This window comes from Leopardus geoffroyi, chromosome B3 (assembly GCF_018350155.1).
Source record: "Leopardus geoffroyi isolate Oge1 chromosome B3, O.geoffroyi_Oge1_pat1.0, whole genome shotgun sequence".
Classification (NCBI taxonomy): domain Eukaryota; kingdom Metazoa; phylum Chordata; class Mammalia; order Carnivora; family Felidae; genus Leopardus; species Leopardus geoffroyi.
This window is the reverse complement of record NC_059337.1, coordinates 37,925,664-37,950,991: the sequence shown is the minus strand read 5'-3', so window position 1 is coordinate 37,950,991 and position 25,328 is coordinate 37,925,664. Positions and strand designations below refer to the sequence as shown.

The following is a 25,328-nucleotide window of genomic DNA, read 5'->3' as shown; positions in this document are numbered from 1 at the left end:
ATTTTTGAATCCAGGATCTGGGTGGTGGCATAGGGGAGATACTGAGAGATGAGCACATATTTACTGTAAAGCGCAGCTTAGTTTTTTTTGTCAAATTTAATAAATTTTCAGTCCCCTTAGTATTTCTTTAAAATCCATAGAGGGAAAACAAAAGTAGAGACACGTTTACCAGAAATCCCTTAATCATTCTTTTTCACTGATTACAAAGGGTAAATGAATAAACAGCTTGGATCTCTGAGTAGAATTAAAAAGAAAATTTGCAATGTCTGGGTTGGAACTTGCAAAATTACTTTCTTCTCCCTTGAATGCAGGCATTTTCTGGCTTTGGGCCAACAGAAGCATAAGTTTTTATCAGTAATTTAAATAGATTTTCGTATTAGACCTGAAAATGTTGCCTTTTTAATTGAAAACTTATCAATTATTTAAATTGCTAGCAGCCTTAGGCTGTTAATTTTATGTGTGCCATAATAATGGCATACAGTGGTTTTTGATACATGTGACACAGAGTATCGCATCTTGGTAAGGATTTGTCATGACAATAAGTTGTCGTGTGCTGTTAAATAATAACCAACATATTAAACCCAAGTCTGTTGTCACACATTAGTACCGTTTTATGTAAGTTATTTAGAAGTTGTATTCTTTTCTTCATTAGATATATTTTTAGGAGATAATGAGAAGAAAACAAAGCTATAATAAATTGTCTTTTAAGAAAATGTAAAGTAATTTGGTCTCCAAGGAGATATTTAATGTATTGAGAGAATCCAGCAGCCAAGTGTTATTACAGCACCATTGTGATCGCTCTCTGCGTTTTGTTATGAGTTTGTGTTAATCAACAATCTGTTTTTATAGCGTAGTTTCTTGTAAGTTATGTTGTTAGAATATTCCACTTCTGGGATCATGGCTTTTCCTCTGACACTATTGTATCTTTTTAATTCCTCCATAAAGTATTTTTTTAATTAGAATCTGAAATGCTTTATTAGGAAAAAAAGTACACCCAACCTACATATTCTGAAAACTAAATACCTGATCATTGCCAATTATTTAAAGGACCTTGTTAAATATTCCCTTACTATGGTTTACTGTTGGTGTTGTTGTTGTTGATGTTCTTGTTTCCCCCCTCTCATTTTCTGGGAAGATTAAAGACGGAATGTTGCTTCTCTCCTTCCGTCTTTTTGTATTCGTTGTCTGGCAGAGCTGGCTTCATTTCCTTTCAGCATCAAACAACAGTGCTGGGCCTTGTGTATTGATTCATGTGAAGCTTTATCTATCACTGAGACCTGGTTATAGGAGGGGGTTATTTTAAAGTTAACCTCTGCTTTCGGGTGACCTTTCATTAAGAAACCCAGCAGTACATCTTGCGTTTGTAAATGGATTCATACTTGTTTCTGCTAAATCCCGTGTCTGGCACAAGGTTTATTACACCCGGTTCTCTCGATACCGAGAGGCTGGTATGAGTGGAGCACAGTATTAACAAGAGTAATTTTCTTCATTTTGCCCATTCTGTCTCTTTATACCATTTTTCCACGTTGCCAGAAGAGTATGGGACAAGTTTAACTGTAATGCCTCCCATTATGCAGAGACCTTGTGTTTTAGTGGAGTGTAAGTATTCCCTTTGGTATACTTGACCATGGTGTACCTTTTTAGACGTTGGATACCATGAGGGAAAATACTCCTTGACCTCTGTAGCACCTTGTAAATTGGGATATGATTAGCTTTATCCAAGTATATATAATTTGGAGATTGCCTCTAAAATCGTGCAGTTACCCAAGTAGAGTTGGAAGGAAGGGAGCCTTAGAAGTCTTGTCCAACTGCTTCATTTTGTAGATAAGGAAAATGAGGCCCACAGAGGTCAGATTCAGTTGGAGGTCAAGTTGCCAGTGAATGGGAAGACTCTCAGTGTCTTTACTCCTGGTGGTTTGAAATGATGTTTTTGTTTTGGCGTCTATTGAGGTCCTGCTGAGGAAGCTTTGCAAATACTTCTTTTTTCCTGATATCAAAAAAGAATGCTGTTTACTGGAATGTTAGTGTGCCTGAGTTTGAATAGGAATGTAGAAAATACTTTGTGGGCTTTTGAAATTTTAAAGATTTCGTCCTTATCTATAGGCTGAGTTTTACCACAAAATTTGTTGCCCACTTAGGAGTTGAACATTTAACAGCATCAGGGCCTTTGCTGTTGGGAAGTTTTCTTCAAAGACCAAGAGGTTGGAAGCTCATTTTCCACCTGGTGCATTTCAATATGCTCCATGTTAAGTAGGCTCTGCTTTGAACTTACTTTGTACCAGCAAAATCAGCTCAGTCTTCAGTGAGTGGCTGGCTCCCTACAAGTGTGGCTCACTCACACAACGGTCGTGCAACGTGTTCTCCTGGGAGGGTGGGGAAGTGGTACAAACAGTGAGCGAGCTGAACCAAAGGAAATAAATACATAGTTTTGGAAATTACTTTTTTTCTTAACTTAAAAAATGACATTCTCTAAGCTGTATAATATCTTGTTTTCTCATCCTAGTCAAAGAATAAAACTTTTGTTCAGGGGCAGATTATTTTAACTCCCTTCTCTGTGTTGCTTGGGACATGTGGATGCCTGTGAAATAGTGACAAACATGCGGTAGCTGCTTATTTAGCTCCGTTAGCCCCTGTTGTGAAGTATCTTGGGGCATCTTTGCTTGTGAGGAACAGAAGCATACTGGAGTTTTCATCAGAACAAGGGGCTGATGTGGCTCTGGAAGCAAAGGAAATCTCCAGCCAGCACAAGCAGGCCTCAGCGGGGGTGCCACCAGGGCACTCTGGGGTGCTTTGGACCACCAGTGTTTTGTCATTAGCATGGCTTTAGTTCATCTCCGTGGAGGGCTCAGCGTAGGCTATGGGCTGTCTGGTTCCTCTGGGGTCCCGTGTCCAGGCAGTTGGCACGAGGCAGTAGAGCCATGCGGTACCTCAGTTAGCCCCTTGGGGGGGCTCTGGCTTGGAGCTTGTCTTCAAAGGAGATGTGGGCTGCAGGGGAATGATGGACCTCTAGCAGTCGGACTGCCTTGGGGCATACCCAGTTGACTAGGCCCTTGTTGGCAGCTCTTAAGGAACCTCTGTTCTCTTAGGGCCATTCTTACGGGAAACAAGAGGGATATTTTCTACATATATCTGAAACATCAATGTAAATATGCTACAACACAGTAGGGTTAGAGGGATTCAGTAAATTATCAATCTAGGCAATGTGTCCAAAAAGGTATAAATTTAAGTCATAGAAAATTTCAAAACAAGTTGCTTCTTTCTAGGTTTCTCTGTTACTGTTACTTATTATATGTTCTTTACTCATTCCCACCTGCCTTTTTATTTATTTATTTTTTTTGAAAGAGAGAGAGTGAGCGCACACACGAGTGCACAAGTGGGGGAAGTGTAGAAGGAGAGGGAGGACCCCCCGATGCGGGGCTCAATCTCATGACTGTGAGATCACGACCTGAGCTGAAATCAAGAGTCGGGTGCTTAACAGACTTAGACAGTCAGGCACCCCTATTGATTCATTTTTTAATAGAAGTTGAGGGGCACCTGGGTGGCTCAGTAGGTTAAGTGTCCAACTCTTAGTTTTGGCTCAGGTCATGATCTCGTGGTTCGTGAGGTTGGGTCCCATGCCGGGCTCTGTGCTGACAGTGCGGAGCCTGGTTGGGATTCTCTCTCTCCCCTCTCTCTGCCCCTCCTCATCTCGTGTGCTGTCTGTCTGTCTGTCTCTCTCTCTCTTTTAAAATAAATGAACTTTAAAAAAGTAATAGAGGGGCGCCTGGGTGGCGCAGTCGGTTAAGCGTCCGACTTCAGCCAGGTCACGATCTCGCGGTCCGTGAGTTCGAGCCCCGCGTCGGGCTCTGGGCTGATGGCTCGGAGCCTGGAGCCTGTTTCCGATTCTGTGTCTCCCTCTCTCTCTGCCCCTCCCCCGTTCATGCTCTGTCTCTCTCTGTCTCAAAAATAAATAAACGTTGAAAAAAAAAAAAAAGTAATAGAGGTTGAGCAGTAGGCTGGATCTTTATCAAGCATTCTTGGAAATGGATGGCTAAATAAAGTGTGAGAGAATGTCACATTTGGCCTGCTCCCTGCATGGCCTGATGATCCTGTTTTAATTTTTTTTTTTTATGTTTATTCATTTTTGAAAGAGAGAGAGACAGAGCATGAGCAGGAGTGGGGCAGAGAGAAAGGGGGACACAGAATCTGAAACAGGTTCCAGGCTCTGAGCTGTCAGCACAGAGCCCGACACGGGGCTTGAATTCACAAACCATGAGATCATGACCTGAGCTGAAGTCGGATGCTCAACCGACTGAGCCACCCAGGCGCCCCTGATGATCCTGTTTTAAGTGGCAGATTCCCTTATCTGTGGGGGATAAGATCCAGGATCCCCTCCCCCCAACCCCGTGCAGTCCTGTGACTGTGGATAGTACCAAGCCCTATATATACCATGTCTTTTCTATACATACATATCTGTCGTAAAGTTTCATTTAAAATTAGGCATAGCAGGTGATTCACAACAATAATAATAAAATAGAACAGTTACAACAATATACTACAGTGAAAGTTATGTGAATGTGGTCTCTCTCTCTCTCTCAAAATACCTGATTGTACTATACTCACGCTTCCTGTGATGCCAAGAGTTGATAAAATGCTTACATGATGGGATGAAGTGAGGTGAATGACGTAGGCGTTGTGACTTAGTGTTAGGTTACTATTGACCTTCTGACAGTATGTCAGAAAGAGGATCATTTGTTTCCGGACTGCCTTTGACCACAGGTAACTGAAACCACGGAAAGTGAAACCACAGATAAGGGGGGACTACGGTATTTAAACTTCTTCTTTAGAAGTGCAGCAGAATTGCTGCAGCCTAGAAATCAGATGAAAGGTTAGTGTAGACACTGCCCCATGCTAACCATGTGGATGACTCTGAAAGCTCCATCCAGGAGGTTCCTACAAGTTTTGGACCCATTGCTGAATACAAATTTAAACTCCTTCTGCCAACACACATTACCTTAAACTTAGCCAAGTTGAAGTTCATCTGCCATCGTCTATCCAAACCTCTGTTAAGACCATCTGGGGCTCCCTAATGTCCTTTACGGTTTTACTATTCAAAACAAACAGTGTTATCATTAAGTGTGGCCAGCTTACTGTCTTTTTCACTTCCAAATCATTAATAAATGCATCCATCCAATAACATTAGCCTATAAATAGGCCCCAGAGTTGTTCCCTGTTGACCTTTCCACTGTAAGACTTTTCATTGTGATTTTCTTTCTCATCATCTAATCTGTCCGCGACCATGTGGGGACCCTTGGTCTAGAGTCCAAGGAAGAGCGTGTGTACGTTGTAGTACCTCAAGGCAGGGGCAGTGAGCTATTGAGAAGTGGGGGGATCTGAAGCCAGATCCGTAAATGCAGTTATTAATTTGGTATTCAACATAGATTAGTTTTATATGTTATTTTTGACTGCTGGAGCAATTGTGTGCTTCCTAAGAGGTCAGCGTCCATAGAAGGAAAGCCTCTCAATGTAAAGTATAAGAAATAACCAAAAGAAAGTGTAACTGAGGATGCACTAAGTAGTGTTCTAATTGAATTTGTATCCATTTAACAGAGTTCAGGTTGTTGGGCTCTTCACTGGGAAAACTAATAAATTAACTATGGACTGCAAATAGTTGGTTAGTTTATTGATTATTGCTGTAATTACTGACTGAGCTACCTATAATGGGGTATGCTTGCAGTATTGACTGAACAGGAATGTGAAAATTTTATCATTAGTAGGAAAAAACCAGCATACTTATTCCTCATAGGTTGAAACACTGTACTGTTAGAAGGTATGTTAAGGAGAGGTTTAGGAAACTGTTCTGTTACGTGTATAGAAGAATAATGTATAAACCTGATTTGATGCGATTTGATATCTAAGATGTGCCACCGAGTAAGTTAGGAGGTATGAGCAGTGAAACTAGCTGCCACGTCTCTATCAGCTCCTGTCTGCCTCCTTCCCGTAAACATTTGTGGAGCACTCTTATGTGTGAGGCACGGTGCTGGGCACTGTGCAGTGTCACTTCTTAGGTTTTTAGGGACACAGGCCTATTTGAAAATGTGAGGGAAGTTGTTTATTCTCTTCCCAGAAAATTGACACAATGCAATGTTTCACATATAATTTCAGGAATTTGAAGGCTCTCCTAAGGCCCATATAGACTCCAGTTTAATACCTCTGCAAGATACAAGAGGTATTACAAGACACTAAAATACACAAGACAGGGCCCCTGCCCGTGATTAACTTCCAGAAGAAAAATAGACATGATTCTTTATAATACCCTTTTAATTATTTTATTATTTATAGTACTGTAGTAATGGAGGGAAAGGAAGGGGCACTGACTCAGCCTTGATAAGCAGTTAGTTAAATCTGCCTCTGTACTTGGTCTAACAGTGATCTTGTTTAGGGGTTTCTATGTTACCCTATTGTTATGAACGCTTCTCTTCTATGTACTGTTGCCTGGAGGTGGGAGATTCATAGCCCTGTGCCCTATTTCAAGATTCTTTTCAAGTACTTTATAGAACGTTTCCCGTATACTGCTTCCTTTGATTTGATCTTAATACCTTTACGAGGTGAGCAAGGCAGGTATCGTCCCTATTTTTATAGCTGAGGCTACTGACGCACATAGTGGGTGCCTTTCTTAAGGTCACACAACCAGTAAACGTAGAGCTAGGACCTGAGCTCACTCACTGATTTGCTCACTTATTTGTACAGCCAGTTTTATACTATAAATACTTATGGGATAGCAGCTATGTGGCCAAGTGCTATGCTAGGTGGTGCAGGTACAGTGAACATATAGTTCATTCCTTCAAGGAGCCCATGGTCCATTCAGGGAGATTAACAAAAAAGCCAACAGTGTTCAATGTGGGAGGATATGAAAACTCATAATTGCCAGGGAGAGTGATAAGTGCTCTAATATGCTTAAGTGTTAGGTGCTCTGTGAGCACAAGAAGGAGCACCTGGTGTAGCTTTGGGGACAGATAAAGCTTCCTGAAGAAGGTGGTGTCTGGATGGAGTAAGCTGGGACAAAGGGACTGGGAAGAGAGAACAGTATGTCAAAGGCTCAGGTGTAAGGGCAGCTGGTGCATTCAGGAGGAGCTACCTGGGATTCAATGTAGAACAGACAGGGAGGCAGGAAGGGTATGACATGAGATTGGGAAAGAAGGTGGGCTAGACTGTGGAGGGCCCAGCCTTGGGGAATTGAGAAGCTAGGAAGATGTAGAGTTAATAAAACTGGTGTTGATTAAGTATGGGGAAGAAGGAAAGAGAGGTGGTCTGGTTTACCTGCAGCCATCTGGCTTGGGAAACTAGGTCATTGTGGTGTCATTGACCAAGACAGGGAGCCCAGGTGGTGGAAGATGGGTCTAGGGCACGAGGGAGGGTGTGAAAGGTAGAGACCTGTTGAATTTGAGAGGCCTCTGGATAACCAGTTTGGTATGTTCCGAATCTTAGGAGAGAGATTTGGGCTGGAAATAAAGATTTGTGATTCATCAGCTCCTAATTAGTCTCAATGACTCCTCTGGTAATTGAAACCTTTGAAGTGGCTGAAGTTAACTCAAGGAGAGTATAAAATAAGAAGGGAAGGTTGATGAAAAACCGTGGGGAGCTCCAGCATTTAAAGGAGGGGAGGAGAAAGAACCACTTACAGGAGACTGAGTTGAGTGGGCAGAGAGGGAGGAGGAAAACCAGAGGGGGTGCTGAGGAGGGAGGGAGAGGTCACCCGTCAGCGCGGTGCCATGTGTCCCCTGTGTGTGAAAAGATCGGTGATGTGGCTGAACCCAAACAGGGTGTAACTAAAGAAGCCACTCTCCCCACCAGCTCAGCAGTCTGCCCAATAGCCCAATTTCTTTAAATGTTTTGAGGTATGAGAAATAAGAGGTAACTTACCTTTGGACTCTTAAATAGTAAACGTACATTTTATGTTCTGAGTACACAAAAGAAGTATTTTTGTTGCCTTTGTTCACTGATAAACCTTTTGTTTCATCCATGAACGATACTCGCAGAACAGGATAGGGTTGTGAGAAATTACGTGAATAAACAGAAATAGCTAGTATTGAGCCTAGTACACAGTAGGTGGTCTATAAGTTGTTGTGTATGTGTGCGTATCTCTCTATGTCTCTGTCTCTCTTTTAATAGAGAACTTGGGCCTTGTAAAATTAAACGGTGCTGTTTGGGAACTCAAGTTTTTTATATGACAGATTTCCATGAAGACGAAAAATGTTGTAATTATTGACTGAATTGTGCTGTTGGAATTAGAATTAGGTTCATAACAAATAGCAACACTGTTTGATAAACTTGCAAACAAAACAAGCCAAGAATTGTACTTGCTATCCCCTCGTTGAATCTGGCCCTCTGTTTCAAATTAATTAGATTTTTGGATAACTGTGCTAAACTTTGTCACATCCTTATTAAAATTGTTTAAGGATTTTGAGGAACATCTCAGAGGGACGCAAACTAATCTGAGTCTGGTACTGGAGATTCCATTAGCAATCACAAAACTGATTAATCTTTTACTCCGTTAGCTTATTGATTATTGCTGCAATTACTGCGCGTAGCGGATTCTGCCAGGAACACCAGCAGAAAACACGTTTTATGACTGCTGCTGAAGTACTCAGTCTGAGCACGGTATTTTGTACTTTTTACACATAACTATTTTTGTATTTTTAACTGGGAACACTTCTATTCAGAAAGTGCTGTTGTTTCAATGGTAAGAGGTTTACTTTTTAATTTCTCAAACACCAAGAATACATTACAGTTGGCAAAGTGCCTTCAGAAATTTCTCTTGCTGCTGTTTCATTGGAACTTCATGGCCACCCTGTATAATGGACCAGCTATCTTTACTCTCATTTGGAGGAAACAAGGGTTAGGTAGCAGAATCAGAATTAGACCCTATTTCAGTCAGTAAATATTTATTGAACACCTGCTATATGCAGCTCTGTGTTAGGGATAATAAGAGCCAGGATAGGATTATAAAGATTATGTTTAGGAAGTTATTTGGATAGCTTCAGATTATGCCCCCATTAATGTTAAAATGGTCACTGTTACTTTGCTGTCCAAGCCATGTTAAGTATCTTGGCATAGGGGCACTTGGGTGGCTCAGTTGGTTAAGCTTCTGACTTCAGTTCAGGTCATGATCTCACAGCTTGTGAGTTGGAGCCCCCGTGTCGGGCTCTGTGCTGACAGCTCAGAGCCAGGAGCCTGCTTCGGATTCTGTGTCTCCCTCTCTCTCACTGCCCCTCCTCCGCGTGCACTGTCTCTCTCTCAAAAATAAATAAACATTAAAAAAAATTTTTTTAAGTAAATTGGCATGTAAGATTTAGCTTTTTATTTGTTTGGGTTTTTTTCTTCAGTTTGGTTTGGACTGTTAGAAGTCATTGCTTATTTTATCACTATTGAGAACAAAATTGAAAGGGCTCTCTTTAAAAGGAGAATATCTAAAAACACTGAGAGATTGCCTGGATCTGGAAACCCCTTGCTCCCCAGCTTCAGTGCTAGCCCGTCTGCCCTTCAAGTGAGTCTCCTGGCACTCCTCTGGCTGTGTAGCACCTTCGTAATCCGAGGGACGGCGACTATTTCCTCGCCCAGCTTATGTGCTGGGGAATGGACACTCCCCACATTGGGGCCCTGTGAGTCCCCCAAGTGCCTTGCTCGTCTCACTGGGCAGCCTAGGCGCACACACGGCCTGTCAGGACTGCTCTGGGCCGGGAGGTACGCGTGGCCCCGTGCCATATCTTCGTCCCTTCGAGAACGCTCGGTATGCGGCAGCCTGAGCCCTTAGGCCTGGTGCCTCTTTGCCAGCCCCACCCTGGCCCTCACAGGGCCTGCTCCTCAGAGTTGCTTGTCTGGAGTGGGCCCAAGCCATGGGTTTAATTACCACCCTTCACGGTGTGCTTCTGATGCTGAATTACTTTGCTGTATGGATCACAAGATTCTCTGTTAATACAAACAGAGATCAAACCCAGTATTTCAGCAGGAAAAAAAATGTCCCTTGGATTTGGAAGAACTGTGGAAAACAAAAAGCAAATGCTAACTACTTGCTTTACAGATACTGGCAAGTGGCACACTTAATATCATTACTGTGACTGTGTTAAAGGTAGCATAAAGAGATGGTTATACGTGGCCGAAAAATTTGTGCAATGGTTATAAACGTATGTATAGTTTGCCAGTTGATTTGGCACAGGTCTGAAATGAAAGAGAAACCAAATTTATTTATTTATTTTAGGAGGCAAATAAATAAAGTTGGAAAACAGGTCAATTTCATGCATGCAAGGTTTTATAGTAGGAAAAAATGCGTTGCACCTGTTCTGACCCTTTACATTTGAGGTTATTTGTTTTCAAACTTGACCCCAAGCACCAGTTTCAGACAACTCTATAATTAATTTGTTAGACAAAGCATAAAGATATTTTATTCGTTTTGATTTCTAGGACTGTAGTGAAGTAGTAACTGAAATTACTAACCTATTGTACATAGCAGTTAATTAAAGAAAAGCATTAACTATAGGAGAACACCGCCACTGCTGTTGTCTTGTATCAGTATAAAAAGGCAGTAATTTTTTTGACAGCCACTGATTGGAAAGTTGCTTGCAGCCTTCCAGAACCAAGGGGGTACATGCTGTGGATCAATAACCGGCAAATTTCCCATTAAAAAGAATACCTGAGCAATGTTCCAAATAGCCACTGGCATCTTAATTTTCCATGGAAACCTCAAATACTTGTGTGCCGAGGACAAGTCATTTTTGGACAATTTTTCCAGACTACTTGTTAACAGTTATTGCTGTCCCAAAAGGTTGACAGCCTACATGATTGATATTTCATTTACTTGTCATCACTGTTTGAGTAATGGCGAGCGGTTTATTTCTGTGGTTTTAAGGAATATAGTCTCCTGAATGACATTCGCCTTGGTATGTATTCCAGAGCGTGTGTCACACATGTTTATGGCGTGTGTATCTAGGCTTCTACGTCCACAGAAGGAGAGGATCAGTTTCCTTTACAGTTTGAAAGCCCTTGGAGAGGAGGATACACTTGTATCAGCCCACAGCTATCAAAAATTCACTTCACTTTGTTTGTTTTCAGGACAAAGAGCCTTAGATGATTAACTTGTGATTCCCAAGATGATGTAGAATCACATAATTCCCTTTATTTTGTAAAAAAAACAAAAACAGAAACAAAACCCTTGATTTTGTAATGATTTTAACGTACGTAAAAGCACTAGGAAGATGTGTGTCTGTGTCTTCTAAAGAAGACTTTTTTGGAATGTCAGCAAGTAATGATTATCAAGGAAGAATTTCTCCCAAATGTGGCAGTTACATAACGTGTATGTGGTTTTAATATAGAAACGGCAAGAATGAAAGGAGAGTTCTGCTCTGTGTGTGACAACCCACAAAACACAAAATCAGTTGTTTTCATCGTTGACATTTTCTACTTTGTTATTTGTCACGTGGTAAAAGAAGTGAGGGCACAGAAGCCGTCTCCAAGTTCGGTGGACATACGCTCACCAATTAGCAAATTAAGGAAAATGGGAATCAGACCATAATATAACCTGGTGAATGAATTTGTGTTTATGAAGGAGTGTGAAAGCTTTTTCACTTGGAACTTTATGTTTCGTGCCCAGAATTTTAAAGTGAAATTTGATCTGTGCTAAAGTGTTTAAAAGACTGAAGCATGAAAGGTATGTTTGCTTAAAACTGAGCTACCTTTCTGTCATATTAATCCTGTCATCTTTGGATAGGTCATACCTTGTTTGCTTTTTCCACAGTCTATGATTTAGATTCCCGTCGTGTGTACATTTTTAACACAAATATGTATAATCTTTGATCTGCCGGGCACACAGGTCCAGGCTAGGTGGGAAGTGTCTTCATTTTGCTTTGCAAAAACCCAGAGAAAAGAACAAGAAGCAATTTGAGAAGTTTCCACTGAAAAGCTTTTTGTGTCATTTTTAATACATGTCATTTTCAAAATATTTCTTGAAATCAAGTAGTAAATCAACATTTTTACTTTTAAAAACAAATGACAGAGTGGAAGATAGCATCATACTGGACTTTCAATGATGAATATAGTCATTTTTATGTGCAAATAGGACAAAGTATTCTCAAGGCTGATATGTATATACCAGCAATTTACAAAAGTACTATGAATTAAACAACCCATAAGTGTCTGTTCCAGTATTCATACATTACTGAGTAATCTCTTTCTATAATCTCTTTGCAGTATTATTCCACAGTAATGGAACAGCAAGTAAATGGACAGTTAATAGAGCCTCTGCAGATATTTCCAAGAGGTAATGTTGAACAAATTCTAATCAACAATGATTATTTCAGTAAACTGTTTCATCAACAGTTATGTTTTCCAAAGGTTTAAATGCACATAACATGATGTTTAGCTCTTAATTTGAAAAAACAAAAGAAGTATTCATTATCGTGGGGATTGCAGGCTATATTATAGTTATGGCAGATAAAATATCTAATTTACTAGAGTAAATTAAACTAACTAGATTGTTTTTTGTTTTTGAAGTACATACTTACATTCGCTTAAAGAACTCTTTGGGGGTCCACATGGTTTCTAAACCAAGGCAAATGAATGACTTTAATTTCGGATATTTATAAATTGTGGCTCGTGATGGTAGCCAAAGCTGCTGTTGAGGAGAAAGCTTTCATCTAGTGCAGAAGTGAAGATGTACTGTGGGGTTTTAGGAGAGAAATTTTGATAATGTTTAGTCCTTGGTTTTTTGGGGTGACATTTTCCAAATAATGGAAAATCATCATAAATAGGAATTTAATTGTCAAGTCTCCAAAAAATATTAGCTGATGAGAGTAAATTTTGGTGAATCACCAAGTCAATTAATATTCCTTTTTTTCTTTTAGATTGGCAGTACTAGCCGCCTATCTGATATGATTGATCAACTGTATATTAATGTTTCCTCAAAATTCGAAAAATAGTAGGGGCGCCTCAGTGGCTCAGCCGGTTGAGCATCCAACTTTGGCTCGGGTCTCACGGTTCATGAGTTTGAGCCCCACATTGATTGGGCTCAGGGCTGACGGTGGGGAGCCTGCTTGGGATTCTCTTTCTTTCCCTCTCTGCCCCTCCCCCACTTGCACACATGCACGCTCGTGTGCATGCACTCTCTCAAAATAAATAAATAAACTTAAAAATTTTTGAATAATAGTAAAGAAGAACAGTTTAATTATGTAAACCATTAAGTCTTTCACGCATGATACCTTGCCCCACTTGGAATTCATATTTTTTTAACTGATGGAGCAGATAAGGAAATGGTCCAACTTTTTTAGAAATAACTTAATGCTAAGTGAAATAAGCCATACAGAGAAAGACAGATACCATATGTTTTCACTCTTATGTGGATCCTGAGAAACTTAACAGAAACCCATGGGGGAAGGGAAGGAAAAAAAAAAAAAAGAGGTTAGAGAGGGAGAGAGGCAAAGCATAAGAGACTCTTAAAAACTGAGAACTGAGGGTTGATGGGGGGTGGGAGGGAGGGGAGGGTAGGTGATGGGTATTGAAGAGGGCATCTTTTGGGATGAGCACTGGGTGTTGTATGGAAACCAATTTGACAATAAATTTCATATATTAAAAAAATTTTTTTTAATTAAAAATTTAAAAAAAAGAAATAATCTTATCTTTGTCAACTGATACTGTACATATAATCATGGTATGGGTTTTTCAATTAACCATTCTAGACTTTCATTACCTGTAACTCTCTGAAGTTGAATGGTTCAGTTAACCAGTAGACTCTAATTTACACTGATCAAGTCTCCAAAGGCAGCTGATGTGGCCAGCCCACAAGAAGGTCTGGGTTCAAGGGTAATGCTTTTCTAGTGTTAAGGTGGGCAGTGGGATTGGGAGTACTTAGCACATTATTAACGATAATGCATTAAAGAGCTAAGTAAGTTGGGGCGCCTGGGTGGCGTAGTCGGTTGGGCGTCCGACTTCAGCCAGGTCACGATCTCGCGGTCCGTGAGTTCGAGCCCCGCGTCGGGCTCTGGGCTGATGGCTCAGAGCCTGGAGCCTGTTTCTGATTCTGTGTCTCCCTCTCTCTCTGCCCCTCCCCCGTTCATGCTCTGTCTCTCTCTGTCCCAAAAATAAATAAACGTTAAAAAAAAAAAATTAAAAAAAAAAAAAAAAAAGAGCTAAGTAAGTAAACAAAATGGGGCCATTGATAGTGTCTGTGAAACAAAAATTAAGATTAATCCAATTCTGTTGTACCTGAAGACTAAAAATGAATTAAAAAAAGAAAAGAAAAAGGAATGTTGCCATTTCTGTGCATTAGGCCAGTGACAAGGATGCAGATTGCTTCTTGTTATTTTCAACGATGGGAGAATTGGGCAAGTTTCACAATTGTTTCTCCACAAGAATACTTTACCAGCTGAAAATTTCCATTAATTGTTTCCCTACTTGACATAATAACTCTTTTGTTATAGCAAACTCTAGTACAGTAACGTGGAAAATCATAGTTCCAATGCTCTGGGTCTTTGTTGTTTTTTCCCCCCTCCAATAAAAGATTTACTCTTATTCATCCAAAATCTTTCAAAGTTTTTTTTTTTCTTTTCTTTCATGAGCAGTCCTTTTCAGTCTTCTTGTCTGTACCATTGTGCCATCTCTCATGGCAGTGACAGCCTTTTTTTAGACATCTGCTCTGTTCAGGCAGTAATATTCCTTTAAGTGTTATCATTTTTCATTTTTCTGACATTTCTGTCTATTAGGTATTACTGATTCCATTGTATGGATGAGAATATGTAGGTTCAGAGAGATTAAATAATTTCAGACTCCACAACAGCTTTAAGTGGTTAGTATACCTTTTGAGTAAGAATTTTGTTTAAATTATAATTTGCTTAAAGTGGAAGGGCATATAAATGAAAATAATCATGGAGTGTGCTTGGAGGCAGTCTGCAGGGGGTTGGTAAGAGTGTAGAGAATAGTACATTGTAGGGAGAAGATACTTAAAAGAAGACAGTATACGAGATATGATTGTCGCATGTAGTCCTAGAACAGACCTATTAGGCTCTAATAAATTATTAAATAAAGTTCTTCCAGGCCATATTAAATTTTTTTTTTAGTTTATTTATTTTTGAGAGAGCAACAGAGAGTGAGCAGGGGAGGGGCAGAGAGAGCGGGAGAGAGAGAATGTCAAGCAGGCTCCGCAGTGTCAGCATGGCGCCCGATGTGGGGCTTGAACTCACAAACCATGAGATCGTGACCTGAGCCGAAACCGGGAGTCAGACACTTAACTGACACCCTGGTGCCCCCATATTTAAATTTTTTTTAAATATGAGATTCAGTCTTCTTATCTCTATGGTTTCTTGGATGTTATTGTACGACTCTGTTTATTGTATTCTTGCTTTTTGCTTACCTATATTTTATTTTTATTTTTTTTAAGCTTATGTATTTATTTTGAGAGAGACAGAGACACTGTGAGTGGGGGTGGGGCAGAAAGGAGAGAGAGAATCCTGAGCAAGCTCCATGCTGCCAGCACAGAGTCCAGTGCGGGGCTCGAACTCACAAAACCACAGGATCATGACCTGATCTGAACCAAGAGTCAGATGCTTAACTGACCGAGCCACCCAGGCACTCTACTCTGACTTACCTATATTTTATATAGGTAAATGTGATTACACAAACTTAGACAATTAAGATATAGACATACTGGGCAGATTGACTGGGTTAATACTTAGTTGGTTAGAGGCCTCCCAGACCTTAGTTTCTTCAGTCAAGCCCCATGCTACAAAGAATCTCTAGACTGAACAAGTGAGAAAGATAGGAGAAAATGATTTTGTTCTAACCTCCAGTGTTCTCATTCCAAGTAAGACATTTGCCTTGGATGGTAACTCCCAGCTCATTGCTATACTCCCTGTAGTTAAAAGATATGTTAAATATTGATAACTGTGAAAACTTTCTAGCTTTATGCAACTTCTGACTCCATAACTTTAGGAAATACGAGGTTACTGGGTTTTTTTGAATATTGTTTAGATTTCCAGTCATGAAGATTTGAGAAGCCAGTTGAGTACTGAGGCACATGTTTAGGTAATACGTAAGATTGACACCTGTCTCTGATTCCTTAGCCACTTTCTTATTAAATGAAATTTATGAATGTACTGGGTTCTTAAGTGGAAATACTCTGAAGTGTTGTCTTAGGAAGTATTGTTCCCTCAAGGATCAGGCATCAAATGTATGTGACTTTTGTTTTGTTCAAAAAGTTAATTTCCATTTTATGGAGAAAAGATTTGGAGTCCTAATTTTAATGTATTTTAGAAAAATAAAAATTCTTTATTAAGGCTTAGATATATTGGAGAGTAACATAATAAATTTGAATGTACTAAAAATATACACAATTAAAACAATTGATACGCTTTGTAATTATTACCCACATCTTCTTATTAAACAGTTTTATTTCTTGTTGTCAGAAACAGAGGAGAAATACATGTACATCTGAGGGAGGAGGAAAAAAAATCAAATTCATCCTTCCCAAACAATCAATCAAAATTGACAGTCCCTCAACATACAACATGTAGGGCACCCATAGCTTTCAGATGGAAGCAGCCTATAAAATGGGCAGGATGCTTTTGTATTTCTAACATTTGATGAAGAAGCATTTGCTGAATTGGAAGAGTACTAACCTGTACATCCTGGTGGTGTCGGGAAATTAATATTTTTCCTGGCACTGCTCTATCATTAGACTTAAATATTAGAAGATGTCAAGATTTGCAAAAAATGCAGTAAAATTAGTGATATCCTTGTATTTTAACAAATTTGACTAATTATTGCTGTGCAAACTGGTATTCAAACTTGAATATTCCATTTTAGAGTCTCTGAACATCTTTCTGGCATTAAAAGACCCTTCTCCAACCTCCCACCATCCCCCCTCAAAGAAAAAACCCTAGCTATTTTCAAAGTAGTTTAAGTGATAGCAGATATACAATGTAATGGAGTTGAGGAAAGATTGCAGAAATTTGAATTATGAAAGGAATCTAATCATTTTAGCTCAGTTAACTTGATTTTTATATGTTTTAAGCAGAAATTGGAATTTATATGAGGTGGTGTCAGAAAGCTCTTTGCATTTATAAATGCTCACTCCTGCAAGTTAAAAACCTTGGTTCATAATTCCCACTTTGGGTCTTGGGAGCCACTTTTCAATCATTTCTCTCTGCTAATTTTGGTGTCACCCTCATTTCTTTTTAAACGATTCATTTTGAGCAAATTTGTAAATGGCCCTGATGTGTTCTACAATTTAGTCAATTACTGTTTCAGCCTGCAAGCCTCCTGGGGAACGGAACATACATGGCCTGAAGGTACGAATTTCAATAATTGTTTCAGTAAAGTTAGATGGATTTGTAATGCTGTGTTCCACTTATTGAAATGTCAAATAAAACTGCACTTTCTCAAGCTCTGACAAGCGATCCTTTTTTTTTTTTTTTTTTTTTTTCCAAAGGGGATGTGGAGGGGGATTCATCTGTAGTATTTGCTCAATATGTGTACATATTTGGATAGAAGGCTTTTGGGGGGCCACATTTTTTTTTTATTATTTTGAATCATTTTGTGGATCCGTTTCTTCAGGATGATTCTGAGCACTGTTGTCCACAAAGATTTATTTGCGTGAAAATACAGACTTCATTTCAGTGATTAATTAAGCACCTAAGCATATTGCACACAGAATACCCTCCTCTTCTTTTGACATATTTATGCTAGAAACATATATTTATTTGATGTCTTTTCATTGTTCTTTGTCTTTTGAATTCTGGATTTCTGCTTACAGCTTCACATTTGAAAGAAAAGCTGGCTATTGTATTAGATTCAAGCATTTTATAATTGATTATTTGGACCTCGTTTTTCAGTGAATAGGAAACATTCTGCAGTGTTCTGTTTGGTTTTAGAGCTGGAAGGGTATGAAAACGTGAGGTTCACTACTAACCTCGGGATGTATTCTTCATGTTCTTTTTTGAACATATTGTTTTGTATATGAAACAAAACAAAACAGTGAATTGAATTCAGTTCTGGAGAGTGAATTGCAATTTTCCCATTTATCTCTCCTTTTTTTCAACACCATTTAGGTATTTGAATGACAACAGGAAAAGTATATTATGTAACATACGGGTTGTACCGTTCTGTAACCTATATACCGAGTAGACTCCAACCGTGGGTCTGTCTAGCAACAAGCTAATTAACCTTCATAGTGAAATGAGAAATTTGTGGCAAATTATAGGTTAATTGGAACTGTGTCCTCGGAACACAAGACTGATCGAGATTCTTTCTTTCCTTGTAGGTGAATACCCGGGCTGGACCCTCTCAACACGGCAGCCCAGCTGTCCCGGATTCACTTCCAAGCAATAGGTGAGAGCAAGCAAGTGAAGTGTGCCCATGAGCATGCTTATCTACAGAGCTGGGGGTGGGGATGAGGCTTGTGGGATGACACCTCTCTTCTATAAGACCATACGAATGTGTACGTGGCTAAAAAGAAATTTGACCAGTTGGGTAACCATAGCTACGTGTTGACTGCAGAGAAAGGACCTCACCGAGGAAGATGGAATGAGGCATTTTAAACTCATAATTTTGGTCTGTGGAATGGTGTGCCTTCAGTCTTCAAATTTCACAGAGAATTCAGTGCCTTTGACTTCAGTGCCTTCCGTGCCTTGACGATCTGGTTGGGTAAATTGTGTAACGCCTACCATTTTTTTCTTGATTGTCTGTCTTTTGGCAGCATTGTTGTCCACTGACCTCTTCACCAGAAAGAGGCAGGGAGAGAGTGAAGTGGTGGAACTTAAACTGACCAGCCATGTTGCTCTTCTTGTATCTTTGGTCATACAGAATATTGAAGCTATTGCAGAAGGAAGATAATTTTGACTCATTCATGCTAACAGCACCCTACACTGCTGTGGGGATACCAAAGACTTGAGTGCCTTTTCAGAGCGTTGCTTCTGATCATCACGGTCCTCAAGTGGAAGGAGCAACCTGCTCAAGCTGATAGAGTTCTAGGTCATTTTGGTTATATATTCAGTTATTCAGCGAGTGCACCTCACATTACTGTACTTGAGGATGATACTGTGGAGGCGATTTCTCTGGGTGTACCTGTTCACGCTGGTGACTGGAAAGCCGGCATTGAGCCAGAAGACCCTTCCACTCTGTCCCAGGCTTTTCTAAGTGTAGAGCTGTCACCAGTATCGCACAGCTGTTTATTGGCTGAGGTATAGTTTAGGTTTCTCCTCTTCCTTCTGTCTGCCTCCTTAACCCAGAGTCCTGGTTCTTTTGCCAGAGGGCTTTAACTGTAGGTAATTTAAAGTCTCTCCTTCTGACTCTCTTTTTACCCTCCTGTCTCCTCCTCAGAAGTCGCTTCCTTGATTGCTTTATTATGGTTACCAGCTTTCCTGCTGTGAGCACACTACTTTTAAAGTGTGTTTTCTTCTTAAACAATTCATTCTGTCTTAAAATGCACTCAACCACGTTATCCACTAGCGGATCCTCTGTCTTGTGGTCACAAGGGGTAGGTCTTTAGTTCTCATTCTAGGGCTTGGCCCTGCCAGGCGATACCTGCAGCTTAGTGGAAGCCCGGGGCTGAGGGTCACTTGTTATGCTCAGGTCAAAGAAGGCTGAGCATTTAATTTTGCCACTATTTCCAGAAAAGTTGTTGTTCAGACAGACCCACCATGAGCCTTGAGGAAAAACAAGGACTTTCTCTGGTGTTTTGGGTTCCATTTCATCATGGTATAAAAAGCAAGACAGAGTTGAAAAAAAAATGGGAAGGCAGAGAAGGGGCAGGATAACTTTTCAAGTTCTCTGAGATTTGGCTCTAACAATAGGAGTAAATTAGCTTGGTTTTTAAAGAACTACAGTGTATATTCACAGAGTATCATAAAATTTTCACGTTGGACAGAATTTTGGAGACTATCTGATTTAGTAGTTCTCAGCCTTTTGTTGTAGTATCTTTCCTTAGGGATGTGACAGCCTCCTACCTAGTGATGGTGGTCTCCTCCGGCAGTGACTTCTGTCATGGGAGGAATGCAGTTTGAAAGAGACCTGCTATAGATTTTAATATGCCACCCTGCATTGGCCATGTTCTCTGTCCCACGTTGACAACTAATCAAAAGTATTTATTGAGTGTCACCTGTTGAGTAGGTATTGTCCTATGCACGAGAAATACAATGTAGTCCTTACCCTCTAGAGCTTGCTATCTAATGGACATACAGGGGGAAAAGAAACCCAAACAAATACAGATAATCACACTTTATAATTAGTGTTATGAAGGAAGCAAGCAGGTTTTGGAGAGAGAGCACTGGGCAGGAATATGTTTAGATTTAGACAGCATGTTCAGGGAAGACTCTCCGGAGGAGAGTAACATTCTGAGAGGCCTGGAGGATGGGAAGGGCCTAGCCACATCAAGAGCCAGCAAAGGGCATTTCACAGGGAGGGGAGAGCGTCTGTGGAAGGCCTGTTCGGTGTGTTCATAAGTAGGCCAGTCTGGCTGGAGCCCAGGGAGGGATACTGATTGGGCGAGTGTGGAGAGAGGGGAAAAGAACATTGGAGTGATCAGAGAGAAGGGGACAGGATGGGCCACGTCGGCAGGGCCCTCTGTTTTAGTTTTCGTTTTTGTATTGTCATTGGTGAGCATCAGATGTCCGGCTCTGTTTGTAAAAGACCCTCTGCCTGTGCTGTGTGAGTCAGAGGAGCACCAATCTAATCCAGCTCTGTTTCGATGCTTGATTCCCCAGCCCTTGCCAAATGGTCATCCAGGCACTTCCTGAATATCCCTCACAGCGTGAATGCATTTTATTGGCCATGGCAGCCCCTTCCATTTTCACATAGCTCTGTCTTAGAACATTCTTTGTCATGAGCCGAGATGGGTCTCCCTTTAGCACCCACTTGTAAAGATTTCGTTTGGCCCTCAGAGCAGGGCTGTTTCCTCTTCTAGGTAGCTCTTCCCATCGTCTTCCCTCCAAACATACTACTTGTAGGTTTCCTGTCTCAGCAAATTCTCCCACACCCACCCAGTGGCTAACTTGCCAGTCATCTTTCACTGCCTCCTGGGCCTCCCTCAGAGCCACATGTAGTCAGTCCCTACACCTGTAGGTCTGCCTTCTGTCATGCTGGAGTCTGTCCACTGGCCAATACCCCCGTTGCTGCCAAGGCAGTTTGGGCTCTGTAGATCACGGCCACAGCCACAGTCTTGCCATGTGCAGTCCCTCCTCCACGCTGCAGCCACAGTGATCTTGCCAACATGCATTCTGAGCCCATCATTCCCCCTTTAGGGCCGACTGCTGCTCCTTAAAACTTTCAGGACAGTGTGTAACCTTGGCTACAGGTGAGCATTGGGCTCTCACATTTAAGTCCCCTGCCCACTTGACCCCTTCCTGCTTGACATTCCAGCTTTGCTGAGGAATGCATGGAGCCCTCAGTGGATCATGTTTTCTCTCACTCCTGGCCCTTCTTGCTTTCCTCCTCTTTTCCTCCCCTTCTTCACCTTCAGTCTGGCCAACTTGGCCGATTTGAAGAACAGAGCTTTACCTTCTTCTGGAAACCATCCCTGGTGATTGCCCACATCGTAGTCAACACCAGGTACCCACTCTGTAATTTCCCCAATCCCCTGGTGCTTGCTTTTACTGTGGCAGTTAGCACATTGTCTTATGGTCACTTCTGTCCCCCAGTAAATTCTGTACTCTTGGAGGGCAGTGACTACAGCATATTCATTATTGAATTCCCAATTCCCAGTGTGATGTTTGGCACATAGGAGATGGTCAACAATGCTTGAATGAATGAGTGGATGAACAGATTTATATTCCCTCTAAGTCTTGTCTCTGAATTGAATTCTCCCAACTCATTCAGCCTCTCTGTTACCTTATTTCTAGTCTCCTCACCCATTTCTTCTTCTTTAGATATCTCAGTGTCCCTCTTAAAGTGTCATACCAAGGTTGCAATAACATCACATTTAAATTTTAAGATGTTTTGAAAAGTGATTTTTGGATAATCTAAGTCACCGTGACTATACAGATAAACAAAATACTGAGTAAACTGAGGCACAAAGAAATTTCCAGAATTTTTTTTTTTTTTTTTATTGAGACCAAGTTTGTAGTCAGACATTGGCATAATGGATGAAATCAGCATTCTCCTCCATTACTTTCAAAGCATGAAGTGGTCTTTGCCTTAGGTGGGTGACTGTTAAAATGACCTTACTAATCCACATGGTGTTCCTTGGCCATAATTACTGAATGCAGGTTCCACTGCCAAGTCAAGGCCTTTCCTAAATATCTTGGCTCCCTCCTTCTATAAAATTGGGATGCTTAAACTTTCATCTATCTACCTCCAGTGTTAGGAAGACTGATGAAGCTGTATTAAGGAATCACGTTTTGTTTCTTGGATGAAAGGTGCTTTGTAAATGCATTGAATCAAAATGTTATTATTTCTTTTTTTTTTTTTTTTTTTAATTTTTTTTTCAACGTTTATTTATTTTTGGGACAGAGAGAGACAGAGCATGAACGGGGGAGGGGCAGAGAGAGAGGGAGACACAGAATCGGAAACAGGCTCCAGGCTCTGAGCCATCAGCCCAGAGCCCGACGCGGGGCTCGAACTCACGGACCGCGAGATCGTGACCTGGCTGAAGTCGGACGCTTAACCGACTGCGCCACCCAGGCGCCCCAAAATGTTATTATTTCAAGTTGTGTGACATGATGGAGTATCTGTGGAGAAACATTGCCTAGACATTGTTTTGTTATTTCTGTTTTTACAATAATTGTAACTGTTAAATTGGGAGTCATCTGTGGGAATACAAGGGGTCTAAGTGTTCCCCAGGGGAAAAAAATATGTGTGTGTGTGTGTGTGTGAGAGAGAGAGAGAGAGAGAGAGAGAGACAGAATGAGCAAGGCCTGAACCTTTGTTTCCTTTATAAATTATTCCCACAGGGCTATAGTTATTGTGAGGATTAAATCAGGATAATGACTAATGGCATTTAGCACCATGCCTGGCACATGGTAATCATGCAGTAAATGAGAGCTGCTATTATTATTTTCTTAACTGGATTGATTTTGGTAGTTTATTGTTTGATACATATTTCTGCCTTAGTCTCATTTTACAAAGTTCTTTTTTTTTTTATTTTATTAAAATTTTTTTAACGTGTATTTTATTTCTGAGAGAGAGAGAACACGAGCAAGAGAGGGGGAGAGAGTGAGGGAGAGAGAGGGAATCCCAAGCAGACTCCAGGCTGTCAGCGCAGAGCCTGGCATGGGGCTCAGTCTCACGAAGTGTGAGATCATGACCTGAACCGCAACCAAGAGTCAGACGCTCAACTGACTGAGCCACCCAGGCGCCCTATCATTCTACAAAATTCTTAACTGCCACTTCAGGATAGAATTCTTAGACTTGGGAGGACATTATTAAAGTTTAGAATCCTTGGTTGAAGGCATGTTTTGTAAAATCTGGAGAAAGTAGGGACTGTTGCTCCATAGTCTGCATTTGACCATAGCAGAAGTTTAAGAAGTATTTAGAAAGAAGAGTAGTCATAACTTGAAATAGCAAGTGTGGTCAGACATGAAGCCTGAGATCTTTATCAAGTATAACTTACTCAAGGTACCAAATGCATGTGTGTGTATGTGTGTCTGTGACTGCCGTATAATAAATCACAACCAGAACCAAGGCCACCATTTATCAAATTCTTAGCACGTGCCACGTCCCTGGCTGGGTTCAAGGATGGGAAGGGAGTGGAAAAGAGGTGATCTAGATGTGGTCCATGTTCTCAGGGATCTCCCAGTCTTGGAGAGTGTGTGGTGGAAAGAAAGGCATCTATACAGGTAACTAGCACGAGGGAAGAGAGTTAATTTGGTAGATGGATAGAGGGTTAGAATAGATAAAGAATAGAGTTACAAGGGGCCCCTGGGTGGCTCAATCAGTTGGGCGTCTGACTTCGGCTCAAGTCATGATCTCACAGCTTATGGGTTCTTTTGAGCCCTGCGTCGGGCTCTGTGCTGACAGCTCGGAGCCTGGAGCCTGCTTTGGATTCTGTGTCTCCTTCTCTCTCTGCCCCTCCCCCGCTCATGCTCTGTCTCTGTCTCTGTCTCTCTCTCTCAAAAATAAATAAACGTTAAAAAAAATTAAAAAAAAAAAAGAATAGAGTTAACAAGCTTTACATTTCCAATTAGAACATTGATGACATGAGATGTTATTTTGTACACCACTCTAACTGGGTGGGGATCTGTGGGCATAAATCATAATAAAGCTAGAAGGACTTCAGAGTGTTCCCTAGCCACTTTCCCTAAACTCATTCCTATAAGTGTTTACAAGTCATGTGTGTCCAGAGAAGAACATTTTCATGTTTCTTAAATAACTCTGAAAGCAGAGTCTCCCACTTATAGAACAGAAAAGCAAAGAGAAAGCAGTTGAAATTTACTTAATATCTACAATGTGTGTGGGCTTTTTGTAATATTTAATTTTCTTGATTACTCTATAAAGCTGATATTTCCCCCATTTGACAGAAAGAGGAAATTGAGGTTCAGAGAGGATAAGTAACTGACTTGTGCCAGATGACACAACCAGTGAGCCCCAGAATTTGTTTGTTGCACATTGGCTTCCCAGCAAGCTGAATTGTACCTCTTAATGGTAGTAGAAGATCCGTACTTAAGCTATCTATTTTATCTTTTGAAGTTCTGTTTTCTTGTGCATCGTTAAGTTCTTTGTATTTAGCAGATGACAGAGCCCACATAAAATAGCCACTGAAAGGCTACCCAAAGGCAGCAGGACTAAATAGCCAGGAAAGGTCACTGAAGTAATCCGTAAGGTAATCTAGCTTCATTGGGATTGGAGGCTTCCGTCTTGCTTTAGGGGTTCAGGATTTTTATTAATACCTTTGCCATATGGCCAGTTACTTTTGTTAAGTGTTTGATGTAGGAAGAAGGATGCAAAGTGTGGAGTCCCTGTGTTCACCTAAAACAAAGACGTATTGTAGTCTGGAATTCTGAACAGTGTTCAGAGGTGTCAGTGATCTTGCCATTAAAAATTATGTCTTCCCTTTTCAGCTTAAAGAAGTCTTCTGCTGAACTGAAAAAAATATTAGCCAATGGCCAGGTAGGTGTCATTACATATTAAGATTTTCACGTAGCAGTAACTTATTACTGTCCAGTTTTTGTATCCATACACTTAATAAACAGATAAAGAGCCTGTGAATGTCTTCTTGTCATAAATGAATTACAGTGGCTTAATTTGATTGGCAGAGCAATTTGCAGCACGTTTTTCAAACTGTGCTAATGGGTTTCACTCCCAGCAGATTGAAGTACCAGGCACCCACCCTGCTGCCATCTCAGTCTAAAAAAAGTTAATCAGTTCTGAACAAG

At 40.7% G+C, this 25,328-nt stretch overlaps 1 protein-coding gene across 11 annotated transcripts in view; it reads left to right on the top strand.

Annotated features, from left to right (window-relative positions):
* MAP2K5 (mitogen-activated protein kinase kinase 5) overlaps window positions 1–25,328 on the top strand; it is a 277,056-nt gene that overhangs the window by 26,862 nt on the left and 224,866 nt on the right. For all 11 annotated transcript variants that reach the window (XM_045449315.1, XM_045449319.1, XM_045449320.1 and 8 more), the window contains exons 4-7: window positions 12,223–12,292; window positions 17,272–17,312; window positions 18,284–18,351; window positions 25,014–25,062. In XM_045449315.1, coding sequence (XP_045305271.1) covers window positions 12,223–12,292; window positions 17,272–17,312; window positions 18,284–18,351; window positions 25,014–25,062 — 228 coding nt within the window. The remainder of the gene's footprint in view (window positions 1–12,222; window positions 12,293–17,271; window positions 17,313–18,283; window positions 18,352–25,013; window positions 25,063–25,328) is intronic.